Genomic DNA, 18,544 nt, shown 5'->3' on the forward strand with positions numbered 1-18,544 from the left:
TTTTCCTCCCATGATGACGAGAGTGGAGAGAGGAAACATTCTTGTGCTGGGTTTCTTCATCTTTCTAGGATTGCTGGGAAAGTGCATCACATGCAAAGATGTTTGATCAGTTTGTCTGTTAGCTGTTGGAGCTGTGATTTTTTTTTTTTTAAAAGAGGTACATCAAAAATAGAGAATGAAACTGAAAAGAAAGGACATGTCTGGCAAGAGAGTTGCAGTTGACAGGATAGGGTCAGCACACCCCAAATCCTGACTTATTTACAATCGGTATTTTCCTGGAACTCTTGGTTAAAAAGGGAGAAAGCACCCGGCCCACAGACGCATGTATTTTTAAAATAGCAAAGAGTGTGTACTCTCTTCTCTTGTATTGGGGGGGGGGGGGGGGGAGCAGCTTATGTAACCTACAAGGCCCTCCCAACAAACCAAAGTAAGAGCCATCAGCAGTTAACTATGAAATAAAAATAAATGAAATGAAAATCGCTTATTGTCACAAGTTGGCTTCAAATGAAGTTACTGTGAAAAGCCCCTAGTCGCCACATTCCGGCGCCTTTTCGGGGAGGCTGGTACAGGAATTGAACCCGCGCTGCTGGCCTTGTTTTGCTTTATAAGCCAGCTGTTTAGCCCACTGTGCTAAATCAGCCCCAAGAACATGAGCAACAAACAGCCCGGATTTGGAAAGGTGAGCAAGGCATTAAGATGTGTACGTGGGAGAGAGAGTGCCTGATTATTTGGTGCATCTGTGTGTTAAAATGGGGTTACATCAGTTAATGAGGAAAAAGGAGCCAAATCCAAAAAACAAAATATAACCCCTGCAACTCAATAAGTAGCGCTTAACTAAATTAAGTTAGGTCGTTTTTTTCTCTTTAAAAAAAAACGTTTTCGGGGAGGGGGGGGGGGGGGGGGGGGGAAGTTGGGTGACAGTGTGGTGAATCTTGTCTCCTACGTTGCACCCTTGTTCAAAAACAGGTGTTGGGATAAACCCAGTAACTACATCCCAGTTAATTTAAGTTTAGTGGTGGGAAAGATTTTAGAAATCGCTTGCATTCCATTCTGTTGTACCACTATTAGTATTATTACGATCCCAGACCCGACCCCAAATGTAGGATATTGGACAGAAACGTCAATATTTTTAATTTTGCAAGACTCGCTCCAGGAATGATTTCACGCTAAGTAGGCATATGTATATTAAAACAAACCTTATTACGACCACAGTAGAAAGTGGAAGGCTTGTCAGGAATATGTTAGAATAGTCAAGATTAGAAAGTAACAGACATAGATTTGGGTTTCTGTAACAGATCAGGCAGGCAGGCAGTCGGAGGTGGAATTAGGCAATCTGAGTGATCGTGTAGATATATGTTCGACAGCTCATCTCCGCATTCAGGTGTAACACCAAGATTGCAAACAGTCTGCTTCAGTCTCACTATTGCCCAGGGGAGGCTGAGGTAAGGAGCAGAGTTTCTGGTGGAGACCAAAGGCAAAGGCTTCGGTCTTTCCGATGTTTAGTATTTTTTTTTAATATAATTTTTATTGGAATTTTTTACAGAAAATATAAAACATAACGACAAACAATGAAATGCAACAAAATAACCCATAATGACTGTAACACCCCCAGACCGTATCGACGCATGTATCACATCCCCCACTCCCCCAACCCCAATGAACAACAAAAGAACTTTAAAATAAATTTAAATTAAATAAACAAACATAGTCATCGTCCCCCCCCCCCCCCCCCACCTTTTCCCTCCCCCTCCCCCCTGGGTTGCTGCTGCTACTGTCCCGTACCCTATCGTTGAGCCAGAAAGTCGAGAAAAGGTTGCCACCGCCTAAAGAACCCTTGTACCGATCCCCTCAGGGCGAATTTGACCTTCTCTAGCTTAATGAAACCCGCCATGTCATTGATCCAGGTCTCCACGCTTGGGGGCCTCACATCCTTCCATTGTAGCAAGATCCTTCACCGGGCTACTAGGGACACAAAGGCCAGCACACCGGCCTCTTTCGCCTCCTGCACTCCCGGCTCCACCCCAACCCCAAAAATCGCGAGTCCCCATTTCTGATGTTTAGTAGAGGAAGCTTCTACATTCTGTACTGATGTCTGACAATTTATAGACATTGGAGTTGTCAAGAGAGGTGGTGCTGAGGTAGAACTGGCTGTTGTCAGCATACACGTGGAACCTGGTACTGTTTCCAGATGATGTTGCCAAAGGATAGCATGTAGATAAGAAATAAGGCCCAAGGATAGATCCTTCACAAACACCAGAGGTAATAGCGCAGGGGGAGGAGGATATGTCATTTCAGATGATTATCTGGCTACAGTTAGATAGATTAATTGTAGATAAAAACAAATTACTGTGGATGCTGGCCAACCTCAGCAGATCTGACAGCATCTATGCGGAGAGAATGGAGCTAATGTTTCGAGTCTGGATGACTCGTTGTCAGAGTGGAACCAGTTTAGACCAGTCTGACCCAGCTGAACAATGGTGAAGAGCAGTTGGAGGGGATGTGGTCAGCTGTGTCAGACAGAGGCTGTTGGCTGGTGAAGAAGGGCATTGGGGGATAATTTATTGTTGTCGCAGTCACATAGGATGTCATTTGTGACCTTGAGAGCTCTTTCAGTACTGAGAGGGCATGGAGCTCCACAAAAGATGAGTATGGATTTGAGGTGACATCAAGTTTGAGGACTTTGGAAGGAACTGAAGATTGGAGATGGTGCAGTAGTTTGCAAAGGCAAAAGGCCTAGAGTTAATTTTTTACAATTAATTTACAGGATGTGGTGACTGATTAGGCCAGCATTTATTGCAAGAATATATAAGCAGAATGCATTTTAAAAGGTGTGAAACTTGTAAGTGTTGATGTTCAAAGAGACTTGATGTGCTTGCACAAGGGATGCAGAAAGTTTCCCCCGAGATGCAGCAAGCAATTAGGAAGGTGAATGGCATGTTGGCCTTCATTGCAAGAGGATTGGAGTACAAGAATAAAGAAGTGTTGCTGCAGTTGTACATGGTTTTTGTGAGACCACATCTGGAATACTGTATGCAGTTTTAGTCTCCATATTAAAGAAAGAATATATGTCATTGGAGGTGGTATAGCAAAGGTTCACTAACTTGATCTCTGGAATGAGTTTTTTTAAATTTACATTAGGATAAGAACACTGGGCTTGCGTTTTCTGGAGTTTAGAAGAATGATAAGCAACCTTATTAAAAGCTACAAGACTCCAAAGGGGCTTGATAGGGTTGATACTGAGAAATTGTTCTGCCACCTGGGGAGCCTAAAATGCGCAGGCTCAGTGTCAAGATAAGGGGCCAATCATTTGGGACTGAGCTGAAATGAAATTTCTTCACGCAAAGAATTGTGAATCCCAAAAGCTTGTGAATGCTCTATTATTGAATATGGGCAGCAGGCAGGAAGCCCAAGATCAGTCATGCTCCTTCTGAATGGTCGGGCAGACTCATTGAGTCATATCTACTCCTAATCCTATTTTTTGTGCATAGTCGGGAAAGGGAACTTAATTTAAAAGGAAGGGGCTGTTTAGCACAGGGCTAAATCGCTGGCTTTGAAAGCAGAGCAAGGCAGGCCAGCAGCACGGTTCGATTCCCGTATCAGCCTCCCTGAACAGGCGCCGGAATGTGGCGACTTGGGGTTTTTCACAGTAACTTCATTTGAAGCCGACTTGTGACAATAAGCGATTTTCATTTCATTTTCATTTCATTTCTTCATCCCTCAGCCAGGTTTTGTCAAGACCATGTCATTGATGTAGTCATCTACAATAAACTCAATGGCAAAGACCTTACTTACGAGTAAACAAGCATTCTGGAGTGATATGCAATGAGGGATGATGATAATTGATCGGCTGGCAGAGTTCACGGTCAACAGTTGGGAAAGAAGTAGAATCTGTATTCTATTATAGTCGGAAGAGGTCTCCGACTGGGCCATAGAGAGTATCAATAATGAATTTGATTATGCAATTATTTGAGTAATGACTGTGATCCTTCCTATACAAATACTTTATTTAAATTTATTGAGATCAGTGAAGTCATATAGTCAGCGTAAGATAGCTGAATCATACCAAGGAAATTTATTTTCTTTGCAATGTAGCATTGTTTTAAGGGGATTTGTGAGTTCACACATTAGTTCACAATAGGTGTGTTCGCAAATAGGAAATTCTAGAAATGTATCAAGTAAAAGTACAAATGTCAATTTTAATTTGCATGGTAGGAAATAATTAATTTCAAAGATTATCAATTTTTAAAAATATTTCCCTGGAAGGGACATGGTGGTAAAATAAATCTTGCAATTTAATTCCCCCTACAGCAACCAAATATATATTTAGGGGCCCATCAAAATAGAAGTCAACAGGAATCATGGGGAAAACTCGCCACAGGTTGGAGTCAAACCTAGCATAAAAAGATGGTTGTGGTTGTTGGAGGTCAATCATCTCAGCCCACTCATTGCTATAGAAGTTCCTCACGGTAGTGTCCGAGACACAAATATCTGTATCTGCTTAGTCAAAAACCTTCACTCCAAGATCATAAGTGAGGATGTTTGCAGATGATTGCACAGTGTTCAGTAAAATTCACAACTCCTCGGATACTTTACAATGTGTGCCTTTTCACTGATGTGTGGCTACCGGGTTTTTGCGGGGGGGGGGAAGAGGTGTTTTTATAGTATTGATGATTATTTTGCATATGACTGTTTTTTTGTACTATGGAGTTGTTATTAAACTCAAAATATTATTGATATATTGGCAATAAATACTGTAGCTGCTCACAAAAGCAGGTCTGAGGCTGGGAACTCTGTAGTGAGTAACCCATATCCTGACACCCTAAAACCTTTCCACCATGTACAAGGCACAGGTCAAGGGTGGAATGGAATACTCCCCACTTGCATTTTCTTCCTCAATTCTTTTCTTTATATTCTGCTTAATAAGGTGAAATGACATCCTTCTAACAGATCAGACTTTAAAAGGAACATTTATTAATATTTTGACATGCTTCCTAATTTGACTTCAGAGCATTGTCCAGAAATAGTGTGACGCTTCTGTGAAGTATGGAGTTAGAAGTTTCACTCCACTTTCCTAGCTGCTTCTGTGGCACTCAGGATCTCTGTTTTAGTGGCTTCTTTCGCCACACTTGATGATTTACCAGAGTACGCAATTTACTTTACAATTCATTATAAAAGCTGTCAATCTTAAATCAGGAAGAGGTTTACACATACCCCAGCTTCATTGTACTGATTTTGGCTGGAAAAGAAGTACACATAATGTTGGGAACAAAAGAACTATTGTCAGTTAGATGGTGTGCAATGCTGTTCATTCCCTGAAACCACTTGAATTGCATTTTTAAAAATCATAACGCATATAGAAATCCACCCCTCTGTTTTTAAACCATGTTATAATAGATGAATAGATTATACACAATGTTGCAAGCGTTAAATGTTGTTAGTAAAATTGATAGAAATATAAAATATTTTTCTTCTTGTGTATGTGTGCTCTCTCTCATTCTTTTTTAAATAATCTCCTTCCACTTCTTCACCAAGGGATGGTGAGGTTAATTACAGCATCCCAAGCTAAGATGAACTAACTTGGAACAGAGATTCAAGCTGAAACCTTTTTTGTCAAAGTTTTGTACCCACTAGTGAATAGGTTGAAAATTCGCAGCTGGCAATAAAAGCTGAAAATCCTGACTTCTGCATCAATGGTTTAACACTGTACCAAACAGAACCTTCTCCCCAGAGGCATTTGATATTAATGTGTTTGTACTTGTGGTTGACAGCCAGATGTATTTCACTCGAATCATTTATCATGTTCTCAGCCATCACTCTTTGGCTAGATTTCACTCTTTCCCATCGCAATTTACTTTACAATTCATTATAAAAGCTGTCAATCTTAAATCAGGAAGAGGTTTACACATACCCCAGCTTCATTGTACTGATTTTGGCTGGAAAAGAAGTACACATAATGTTGGGAACAAAAGAACTATTGTCAGTTAGATGGTGTGCAATGCTGTTCATTCCCTGAAACCACTTGAATTGCATTTTTAAAAATCATAACGCATATAGAAATCCACCCCTCTGTTTTTAAACCATGTTATAATAGATGAATAGATTATACACAATGTTGCAAGCGTTAAATGTTGTTAGTAAAATTGATAGAAATATAAAATATTTTTCTTCTTGTGTATGTGTGCTCTCTCTCATTCTTTTTTAAATAATCTCCTTCCACTTCTTCACCAAGGGATGGTGAGGTTAATTACAGCATCCCAAGCTAAGATGAACTAACTTGGAACAGAGATTCAAGCTGAAACCTTTTTTGTCAAAGTTTTGTACCCACTAGTGAATAGGTTGAAAATTCGCAGCTGGCAATAAAAGCTGAAAATCCTGACTTCTGCATCAATGGTTTAACACTGTACCAAACAGAACCTTCTCCCCAGAGGCATTTGATATTAATGTGTTTGTACTTGTGGTTGACAGCCAGATGTATTTCACTCGAATCATTTATCATGTTCTCAGCCATCACTCTTTGGCTAGATTTCACTCTTTCCCATCGGCTGTATTGAAATCAGAGGGGGGGTGGGGAGAGGGATGTAAAATCCAGCAGGATTTCCATTCTCTATCCACCTGCCCCTGACCTATCTGATATTTTACATGGGGTGAGGAAGAACTGCCCATGGCACCTGCCCAGGCTTGGGCCTTTATGTGGCCAATTAATTTTTTTTTACTGTTTAATGGGATAAAGGTGTCACTGACAAGGTCAGCTTTTATTACCCATTGCTAATTGCCCGTTAGCTGAGTGGCTTGTCATGCCATTTCAGAGAACAATTGAGGGTCACTGAGAATGCTGTGGATCTTGAGTCACATATAGGCCAGACCAAGTTAGCATGGCAGATTTCCTCCCCTAAAGAATATTAGTATTAGTGAACCAGGTGGGTTTTTATGACAGTCAATGATAGTGTCATGGTCAGCATTATCGAGATCAGCTTTGAATTCCATATTTTTTTTCTATAAATTGAATTAGAATTCCACCAGCTGCCCTGGTAGGATTTGAACTTCCCGGAGCATTAGCCCGGATGACGCGATTACTAATTCATTGACATTGCCACTTCACCGCTATCTCCTAATGGCCATATAAAGGCCTCATCCTTGTGCCGCTAGTATTTAACCGACAGCAGGAGGAGAGCCGGTAGCTTTAACCGTGCAGGGTGGTGTCGGGTAAGGGTGGAGATTTGGGGAACTTCCTTTGCAGTCCTGTAGGCCCATCGAGGCACTTTCCCCTCCCCCCTTCCCATAACTCTTGCCATCCCTCAGCCACACTCCCACAGTCTCTTGATTCCAGTCCCCTACTCCTCACCCCCTTGGCTGAGACTTCCAGCTATGCACTTAATGGGCTCCTCAGCATGGTGGAACTGCCTGTAGTCCCAGCAGTGGCCACCACTCTTCACTGCCGCTGCCGGGACCTGTAAGATGGGACTTCCTCCTGGGAAAGGGATAGAAACCTCGCCCTAAAGCAATTGACCCTGCTCCCAGCATTAAATTGCTGTGGGGCAGCCAACAGGATCGTGGGTGGTCTTCACCTCCTGACTATTTAGCCAGGGGGTCACCGAAACCAACACCCCATAAACTCCAGCCCCATAATTTAACACAGTCTGTTCTGGATTTTTATTCCAAGCTAGTTGTTTAGGTATACATTTAGGAAGCCTTAACTATACTCTGGAATAAAAATAGGAATGCTGGAAAGGGCGTTGCCAAATGCATTAACTTATCTTCCTCTTAAATGTAACTTTTAAAGTAATAAAGATTACAACCTAAAGAAGGGTTTTGAATGACTTGGTGCAGTTGTAAAACCACGCCTTATGATCTAACCAATATAACTATACTGTGACTTTCCCTATCTCCCATAAACAAAATATTGCGAAACCTTGCTGGCTTTGTGTTTGATAAAACTCCCTTGGAACAATGTGGTTATTGAAGTTATTGACTTTTATGGTTCCAGTTCTGTTTTGTAGATCAGCAGTAAACAGTGTGCATTTACAGATGTCTGGTTTGCAGATGGCTGGTCTAGCCATGTGTGGGTTGAACATAAAACTCAAGGTCTTTATGTAACTGTGTTCTTTGGCAGCTTTCAGGCTAACAATTGCTCACTCACATGTAGTCTTCTAAAGGATTAGACGTGCCAGTAACCCAGAATTGTTTTGCAATATGCTGTATGGGTACAAACATTAAATTGTTGTTGGAAAAGCTTGACCATTATTAACCATTTAAAATGACTAGAGCAGCAGTTGGAGGTTTTGCAAAGATGTCATGGCAATGATCAGTTACTGAAATAGAATTGAAGTTAGGACAATAAACAGTTAATAGTGGTTGTAATTCTGATTCTTACTTAGTGTGACATTTAATCATATAAACCTGGGAAGTTAGGGGCAGCAGGGTAGCATGGTGGTTAGCATAAATGCTTCACAGCTCCAGGGTCCCAGGTTCGATTCCCGGCTGGGTCACTGTCTGTGTGGAGTCTGCACGTCCTCCCCGTGTGTGCGTGGGTTTCCTCCGGGTGCTCCGGTTTCCTCCCACAGTCTAAAGATGTGCGGGTTAGGTGGATTGGCCATGCTAAATTGCCCGTAGTGTCCTAATAAAAGTAAGGTTAAGGGGGGGGTTGTTGGGTTACGGGTATAGGGTGGATACGTGGGTTTGAGTAGGGTGATCATGGCTCGGCACAACATTGAGGGCCGAAGGGCCTGTTCTGTGCTGTACTGTTCTATGTTCTAAGTTGCAGCACAGCCCCAGCCTCCGTGTTGGCAGCTGTTGGGACCCAAAGACCTGAGTTTTGCATTGGGAATGATGGTGAGAATGTCAGCATTGGCTGTCATTACTTCACTGAAACTGACAGCAATTTTGGGAGTACAGAACAACGTAGAAATCAAAACATTGCTGTCATTGAGTCTTCGCTTCTCCAGAGGGAATGCTATAGAGGTCCCACTACACCGCGGTTTACATTGATGTCCCAATTTAATGAAAGCCTCAAAGTCTATGCTATTATTCTCGTTGTGAAAACGCTTGAAAAAGTTCAACCTTGTTGATTCAGTTGTGTCTATGTTTTTAGCAGCATATTAACTCATGCCAAATTCAGTACCTCTGCCTGTCACGATTCCTGCTGCTGGCAGGAGCAGATTTTTCTGCCCCATGCCTTGGGTAGCACTTTACCTTTCTGGGCAGCTTTCTTTGAGGTGAGTGTCTTTCCTTCACAACTGACTGCAAAATCAAGCCCAACAGTTTCCAGTATTTCCCTAGACTGGAGAGAGGAGATCATCCAGCATTCCAGCACTTCATTTGCTATCCACTGACCACTGGGTCCACTCATCCTCATGGTCAACAAGGAACCATTCTCTTGTTCTCTCACACGCATTGCTTCTTCCCCCATACATTGCTTGTATTGACAGCTCGCTTGCTCAAATGCCATCCCTTCCTGAACCCACCCCTATATTTAAATAGTGCAAAGCTATGGATTATTGATGAGGGATAGCAATACCCTAGAGCAGTGTTTTTCAAACTTATTTTCCCAGGGCCCACTTTTACCAACCGGCTGACCTTCACGACCCACGCCGGCTGATCTTTGTGACAAATGCAACGTTTGTTTACCATTAATGCAAAAGAGGAGCCTACTTGGTCCTCACAATCTCGGTTGAATTAGTGCAAAGGAGAAGAGGTCAATGTGCATATCAGGTGCCGACTTCAGCCAGTTCCTTTGTACGATCTTCATCTTCGTGAAAATTAAAGGTCCTCTTGAAGGACAAAACCATACCTCAAGAAATCATCTTTGTCCTGCTTTGTTCCCGATTTTTCTTTGTAGGCTGTGAACCAGAGGCCCTGGAGTTATGTGCAGTCCGAACAGTAGCACTGCTCTGTCCTGCCCTGGACTCTGCTGAGCAGCTCTATCAAGTAAATTCTGTTGTGAGAACCAGTCCAGGAGATAAACTGCCTATTTGAGTCTCTGGCCATCGCTTACTTTTAAGAAAACCATTCAGCTTCACCGTTCACTTGCCTTTCTTGCCAACAGCTGGAAAATGGAAGCAATACTGCTCTGATTTGGTGCCAAAAGCATATACCTGGAGGGCACTTAACGTCAATTGTGCATGCAGGGCATGTGACATGCTCTCTGCTGCCACTTCTTTCTGGTAACCTTCACACGGCCTAATTTATTTCATTTAAAAGGTGGCAGCAGCCGCCATTTTGCAATAAGTATTTTAATTTGGACAGGTAGGCACCAGAGATCACAACATGGCCAAGAGTATTATTTTAGCTGGTATCGCAATCTAGCTTTAGAAATTCATAATTTTTCCAGAATGCAATTTCATTATAATTCACTTCAAAATGCAAAAATGGTAAATTTCTTCAAGATAGCAATTTCGAGTCATGACACAGAAGTTTAATGCTTGAGGAGGTACAGCACTGAAGTCTGCAGTCTCCAAACATTATGCTCTCCTGCCGAATACCAAAATAAGCTATACACTTTTCAGGGTCCATGTCATTTTGCACCAAAGTTCGGTTTATATCACGAGGGGAGTCCTTCTTAGTAGAGACAGGGAATTATTTTCAAAGTACGACCTTGGATACTAAAATAAAATGTAAAAATCTGACAACCACATTGACTGTCATTTCGGAACCCGGCACTCGGTGTGGCCCAGGGCTTTATCAAATACAGCCCCCCACCCAGCCCTCAAGAAAAGAAACCTGGTGCCCCCAAAACCAAACCACAAACCAGGGGCTACACACACCGAGCCTCAAGCGCAGGTGCACCGGGAATCGGATCAAACACTCGAGGTGGGGACCTTCCCACCGTGGGGATGAAGCAGCTTCATCTCCCCCTCAATCGCCAGGTCTCACTCACAGTACGGCCCTGGTGCCCCACACAAAACCTCTCGGACACCAACCGACATTCGACCGTCTCCCTCTCTGCCGGAGCCGTGGACATTTTCAAACTTGGCCCCCATTCTCAAAGTAAAAGACGGTTGCTTCTCCTGCGATCTGGAGCACCGCAGGAATGGCGCACCCAATTGTTCCGCACCCCCCCCTTCCTGTGACCCACCCGGGGATTGCGAGCCTGACGTTGAAAAACTCTGTCCTAGAGATTGGAATTCTGCTGGCATTATGCAGGGGGAAGACGTGCACGAGGAAGCTCGCTAGAGTACTGCTCTTTTATAGATGAAATGCCTAGAAAACCCAGGGGAGAAAAGCCTGAAAGTAGAAGTTCGTTGACTGAACCAGAGGCCTCTTGGGGTTTATCAGTGTAAAAAAACTGGCAGCGGCAGCCTCTGGGATTAGAGACCCCAGGTGCTTGTCCGCTGGGCAGGGTGGCACCCTGGGACTCCTGTTGCCTGCCTGATAGTACATACCTGGTACCTGCCACTGTCAGCCTGGCACCCTAACAGTGCCATTTGGGTGCCAGTCTGGCACTGCCAAGGCACCCAGGTGGCACTGCCTGCTGGCAGGGGCACTGCCAGGCTTACAGTGCCAAGATGCCAGGCTGAGATTTCTCCTGTGTTGGGGATCAAGCCTGGGGGCACCCTGCGCAGGTGGGGTGGGGTACAGGAGGGCCCCAAGGACGTACATCTCAGTTTGGGCTTTTGGGAGGGTTCCAGGTGTTGAGATGGGGAGGTTGAGAGATCGGGATACTGTTTTCAAATGGCGTCCTGAACTCCTCAGTGCAGGAAACAAGACTAAGTGTGGCCTCATCATGGAATACCCCGCTGAGGCCCCGAATTAAACCAGAGTCCCGGTGTGTGTCGGCGCTGCAAGCTCGGCAAAACACGCTTTTCCTGGGACTCTGTTCCGATTCAGTTAGGTTGGGCTTCAAGTTTATTCTGAGAAGATTAGCAGAATGGTGCTACTCGAGATGTCAAGTCTCATAACATTGGGTCAAACATGGGCACGGAAACCTCCTGCTGATTACCACATTCCATCCCCCTCATCTCTCCTCCATGTTGAACATTTCTTGGAGGAAGCACTGAGGGTGGCAAGGGCGTAGAATGTACTCTGAGTGGCGAACTTCAATGTCCCATCACCAAGAGTGGCTCAGTAGTACTACCAGAGACTAACCTGGCCGGGTCCAAAAGGACATAGCTGCTAGACTGGGACTGTGGCAGGTTGTGAGGGAACGAACAAGAAGGAAAAACACACTTGATCTCATCCTCACCAAGCTGCCTGCCGTGGATGATAGTATCAGTAGGAGTGACCACTGCACAGTCCTTGTGGAGACAAAGTCCCTTCTTCACATTGAGGATACCCTCCACAGTGTTGCACGGCACTACTACCGTGCAAAATAGAATAGACTTCCAACAGATTCAACAGCTCCAACTGGGCATCCATGAGGCACTATGGGCCATCAGCAGCAGAATTGTACTCGACCAGCATCTGTAACCTCATGCCCCACTCCACCATTACCACCAAGCCAGGTGATCAACCATGGATCAATGAAGAGTTCAGGAGGAGCACCAGGTTTACCAAAAATGAGGTGTCAACCTGATGAAGCTACAACACAGGACTACTTGTGTGACAAACAGCAAATGCAGCAAGTAATTGACAGAACTAGGCAATCCTACAACAAATGGATCAAACCTAAGCTCTGCAGTCCTGCCATATTGAGCCATGAATGGTGGTGAACAATTGAAACAACTAACTGGAGGAGGAGACTCCACAAATCTCCCCATCTTCAATGATGGATGAGCCCAGTACATCTGTACAAAAGGTAAGGCTGAAGCATTCGCAACAATCTTCAGAAGTGTCAAGTGGATGATCCATCTTTGCCTCCCCCCAGATGTCAGTGTTCAACCAATTCGGTTCACTCCACATGAAATCCAGAAACCGCTGAAGGCACTGGAAATTGCACTGGCTAAGGGCCCTGACAGTAAACCAGCAATAATACTAAAGACTTTCGCTTCGGAGCTTGCTGCGTCCCTAGCCAAGCTGTTCCAGTATAGTTGCAAGACTGCAATATACACAACAATGTAGAAATTGCCCAGTTATGTCCTGTACACAAGAAAAAGGACAAATCCAACATGGTCAATTACCACCCCATCAGTCTACTCCCGATCATCACCGGTACTATCAAGCGGCAGTTACTCAGCAATATACTGCTTGCTGATGCTCAGTTTGGGTTCCACCAGGGTCACTTCACTCCTGACCTCATTACAGCATTGGATCAAACATGGACAAAAGAGTTGAATGTTAGAGGTGAGGTAAAAGTAGCTGCCCTTGACATCAAGGCAGCATTTGACCGAGTATGGCATGAAGGAGCCCAAGCAAAACTGGAGTCAATGGGAATCTGTGGAAAACCCTCCAGTGGTTGGAGTCATACCTGGCGCAAAGGAAGATGGTTATCGTGATTGGAGGTCAATCATCTCAACTGCAGGAATTCCCCAGATTTGTTTCCGAGGCGCAACCATCTTTAGTTGCATCCTTTCTCCCTTCCTTCTATCATTAGGTCAGAAATGGGGATCTTCGCTGATGCCTGCACAATGTTCAGTATCATTCGTGGCTTCTCAAAAACTGAAGCAGAGTATGTCCAAATGTAGCAAAATCTGGACAATATACAGGTTTAATAATAATACTCGCTTATTGTCACAAGTAGGCTTCAATGAAGTTACTGTGAAAAGCCCTTAGTCGCCACATTCGGGCGCCTATTCGGGGAGGCCGGTGCATGAATTGAACCCGCACTGCTGTCTTGTTCTGTATTACAAGCCAGCTGTTTAGCCCTCTGTGGGCTGACAAGTAGCAAGTAATATTTGCACCACACAAGTGCCAGGCAATGACCATCTCCAACAAGAGAGGATCTAACAGTCGCCCGTTGACGTTCAATGGCATTACCATCACTGAATCCCGCACTATTAATAGCCTGAGAATTACCATTGACTAGAAATTGAACTGGATTAGCCATATAAATACTGACTACCAGAGCAGGTCCAAGGCTAAGAATCCCGCCGTGAGTAATTCCCCTCCTGACCCCCTAAAGCCTGTCCACCATCAGGCATAAGCCAGGAATGTAATGGAATACTCTCCGCTTGCCTGGATGAGTACAGCTCCAACAACACTCAAGAAGCTCGACACCATCCAGGCCCGCTTGATTACTACCCTTTCCACACATTCAATCGTTCGACCACTGGCGAACAGTGGCAGCCACGATACACTGCAGGAACTTGCTAACGTTCTTTAGGCACCTTCCAAACTCACGACCACTACCATCTAGAAGGACAAGAGCAGCAGACACCTGGGAACCCCACCACCTGGAGGTTCCCCTCCAAGCCACTCACCATCCTGACTTGGAAATATATCGCTGGTCCTTCACTGTTTCTGGATCAAAATCCCAGAATTCTCTCCCTAACAGCACTGTGGGTGAACCTGCACCTCGGGGCAACTACGAATGGGCAATAAATGCTGGCCTAGCCAGCGACGCCCACATCCCGTAAATGATTTTAAAATTTTTTTAAAAATAATTCTACCTTTATGCCTGCTTAAGCTGATGTCTTCATTTTAAATAATTATCCAGAAATGATTAGCCTCCTGTGTAAAATGATTCAAACCCGATAACACTGAAGTGATTGATGTTTGTACTATATGGATATATATTATCACTTTGGCCATGTCATTCTATTTGTAATCGATTTTAACTGAAATAATTGGGGCAAATGAAGCTTTGTTTTGCGAAATTATTGCTACTTTGTTATTTCAATTGATATAGGGAAATATTTGCAGAAATTAAAATGTGTTGTAAAAACAATAGTGTAGAATAGGAATAAGATTTTTTGTGCATTTGCTCCTTTCCAAGCTTTATCTGGTGCATGTAAATTGCCTTTTCTGACTTTTCACGTGAAATATTAATCCTGTGGAGTGTAAAATTACTGCATAGGCCAGTAGATCTATATGATTCATATTCATGTTTTAATACAAATACATTTGATTCTAGGCCTTCAAAGATGAGCTTGAGGTCCTTATTCAAGAACAGATGAAAAAGGGCAATAACCCTGCTGGATTGCTTGCCCTACGACAAATAGCAGATTTTGTAATGGCAAGTTCTGTCACAGCTTTACCCACAGCACAACTTAGTAAGTGCCTGAAAAGACTTTAAATACTACTTGAAGAAATATATGCATTGGTGAACTCAAATGTATTGAGCTTTATTTTTTCTTTAGATCTAGGAATAACCACACCCATCAATGATCTACGTGGCGTTGAATCTGCTACTTTTGTGAAAGGAGAGAAGTTGACCCGCTGTAAAGTCGCAAGCCTTTACAGAATGGTAGATCTCTTTGGATGGGCACATTTGACAAATACCTGCATAACAGTAAGCATGCATTACAGCATATATTTAGTTTTTACAATGCTCTTGCTCATAATTTCTAATTTTAGACCTGAGGAATCTAAATAATGAGGATATTGCAACTATAAAATATATAACAAAAACATAAAATACTGTGCAATTGTAGCAGGTCTGAAAGTATCTGTGGAAAGAGAAGGGGGCTAACGTTTCCGATCTGGATGACTCTTTGTCAAAGCTGTCAAAATGTCTCCAGCTTTGACAGAGACCCTTCTTTCTCCACAGACGCTATCAGACGTGCTTTGATATTGTCCAGGGTTTTCTGTTTTTGTTTTAGATTCCAGAATCCGCAGTAATTTGCTTTTATCTTTGTATAAAATATAGAATCCTCTCGCTATGTAGTACTGCTAAATACGTGTCTTAAAATTTAGAAAATGCCTTGTAATCCATTTGCAAAATAACGGTTGATCTCTTTATTCCTCTTTACTGAATAGTGTTTCCTAAATTCTTTCTTGATTTTATGATCATGGGAACTAATCCACACCTTGAGAAAATATTAAAACATAGTAATTGACAAGGAAAAATATATGTCCAAAATGTAACTATCAGAATTGATGTTTAAGTTAATTTTATATTGTACTGGTCATCAGCTCACCAAAGGAACAACCCATATTAAGTCTCTTTGGGTGTCATTACTGTAAGATGCATTAAAAAAAAGTAGGTCATTCTGCCTTCTGAATCTTCCACCATTCTATTAGATTATGACTGATCTGTACCTCAACTACATTTTCTTTCTTTGCTCCATATTCCTTGATAGTCTTCGCTAACAAAAATCCATTGACCACGATCTTAAAAATTTCAGTTGTCCCAGCATTCACAGATTTTTGAGGGGGAGGGGAAGAGTTACAGAATTCCTCTATGCCAAGCAAGAATTTTAAGATTATGCTCCCTTGTTTTGGATTCCTAAAGCAGAGGAAATAGTTTCTCTGTATCAACACCATTGAATCCCTTCATCATTAAAAAAAAAAATGATTTAGCTCCCTCTCAACTGTCTAAACTCAAGGGAATGCAGACCAGGTTAATGCATCCCTGCATAATAATAATCTTTATTAGTGTCACAGGTAGGCTTACATTAACACTGCAGTCAAGTTACTGTGAAAAAATATTAACTCTTCCAATCCTCAAAACTCTGGTAACTATTGGGGCGGCTGGGTGGAGCAACGGTTAACACTGCTGTCTCAAGGCGCTGAAACCCAGGTTCGATCCTGGCTCTGGGTCACTGTCCGTGTGGAGTATGCACATTCTCCCCATGTTTACATGGGACTCACCCCCACAACCTAAATGGTGTGCATGAGTAGCCACACTAAATTGCCCCTAAATTGGGGAGTAAAAATAATTGGGTACTTGAAATTTTGTTTTAAAAAAACAAACTTTAAAAATATTTTTGTTAAGGCATTTATAAATAAACATCAAACACAACTACAACCAAGATTAAAAAGATAATAAAAGGATAACAAACAGGAGATCACATCGTAACTTCGTAACTAAGAAAGTAACCAATAACCACAACCTGCCCTCTCTACCATACTCCACACTCTCTGCCTCCATCTTTTCTTATTGACCCCAACCCCAATCCCTGCTGATTTAGCCATCCTGGAAGAAGTCAATGAACAGCTTCTATCTCTGGGCAAACCCTTCCATCGACCCCCTTAAGCCAAACTTAATTTTCTTCAGATTAAGGAAATCTGCGAGGTCGCTCACCCAAACCCCCAGTTTGTGGCTCCGAGTCCCTCCACCTCAACAGGATCCGTCTCCGGGCTACCAGTGAGGCAAAGGCCAGAACATCGGCCTCTCTCGCCCCCAGGGCTCCCAGGTCTTCCGACACTCCAAACACTGCCAATTCTGGATCCGGAACCATCTTCACCCTCAGTACCTCCGGCATCACGTCAGTGAACCCCTGCCAAAATCCCTGCAACTTCTGGCAGGCCCGAAACATGTGAACATGATTTGCGTGCCCCCAGCCCGCACATCGCCCACACCTATCCTCGACCCCCTCAAAAAACCTGCTCATTCCAGCCACCGTCATATGCGTCCTGTGGACTACTTTAAATTGAATGATGCTAAGCCTAGAGCACGAAGAGGATTAATTCAACCTCCTCAGAGCCTCCTCCCATAACCCAGCCCCCAGATCCAACTCCTCCCATTTTCTCTTAACTACTCCTATCGAGGCATCCTCCCAGTCCATCAATTCCTCATATATCTTTGACACCGTGTCCTCTCCAACCTTTGTTTTCGACAGCACCTTATCCTGCAATCCCGGGGTGGCAGATCAGGAAAGAACGGCGCCTTTCTTTTCACATAATTCCACATCTGTAAGTACCGGAACCCGTTTCCGCTGTCGCCACTGTCCCCACACCCTCAGGGCTGCCATTACTATCGGACTTGTGGAGTACCTGGCCAGTAAGAACGGCAGAGGCGCCGTCAGCAGTGCCCCTGAACTAGTACATTCATATCTAAATTGTTTATATAAACCACAAACAGCAAGGGCCCCAGCACTGATCCCTGCGGGACCCCACTGGACACAGACTTCCAGTCAAAAAAAGCACCCCTGGACCACCACCCTCTTGTTCCTGCCACTTGACCACTTTTGGATCCAATTTGCAAATTTCCTTCGATCCCATGGGCTCTCAGCTTCGCTATCAGTCTCCCATGTGGGACCTTATCAAAAACCTTGTTGAAGTCCAAGTAGACTACGTCAAATGCATTTCCCCCATCTATATACCTGGTCACTTCTTTGAAAAGTTCAATCAAGTTGGTCCGACATGACCTCCCCTTAACAAAACCATGCTGACTGTTCTTGATTTATCCCTGCCTCTCCAAATGCAGATTAATTCTGTCTCTCAGAATTGATTACAATAGTTTCCCCACCACTGAGGTTAGACTGGCTGGCCTGTAGTTTCCTGGTTTATCCCTTCCTTCTTCTTGGATACTGGTACCACATTGGCTGTCCTCTAGTCCTATGGCACCACTCCTGTAGCCAGAGAGAAATTGAAAATTATTGCCAGTACCCTTACTATTTCCTCCCTTGCCTCACTCTGCAACCTGGGTTACATTTCATCTAGCCCTGGAGATTTGTCTAATTTTAAACCTGCCAGGCCACTCAGAACCTTCTCGATGTTAATCTCTAATTTTATTACAGCCCTTCTCCCTGATTTCTGTACCCACACTGTCCCTCTGACGAGTGAATAC

General features: G+C 43.5%; 1 protein-coding gene across 7 annotated transcripts in view; it reads left to right on the forward strand.

Annotated features, from left to right (window-relative positions):
• LOC119979493 (gamma-adducin-like) overlaps nucleotides 1-18,544 on the forward strand; it is a 240,799-nt gene that overhangs the window by 159,661 nt on the left and 62,594 nt on the right. For all 7 annotated transcript variants that reach the window (XM_038821788.1, XM_038821792.1, XM_038821789.1 and 4 more), the window contains 2 exons: nucleotides 14,945-15,083; nucleotides 15,171-15,322. In XM_038821788.1, the coding sequence (XP_038677716.1) occupies nucleotides 14,945-15,083; nucleotides 15,171-15,322 (291 nt within the window). The remainder of the gene's footprint in view (nucleotides 1-14,944; nucleotides 15,084-15,170; nucleotides 15,323-18,544) is intronic.

This window comes from Scyliorhinus canicula, chromosome 16 (assembly GCF_902713615.1).
Source record: "Scyliorhinus canicula chromosome 16, sScyCan1.1, whole genome shotgun sequence".
Lineage (NCBI taxonomy): Eukaryota > Metazoa > Chordata > Chondrichthyes > Carcharhiniformes > Scyliorhinidae > Scyliorhinus > Scyliorhinus canicula.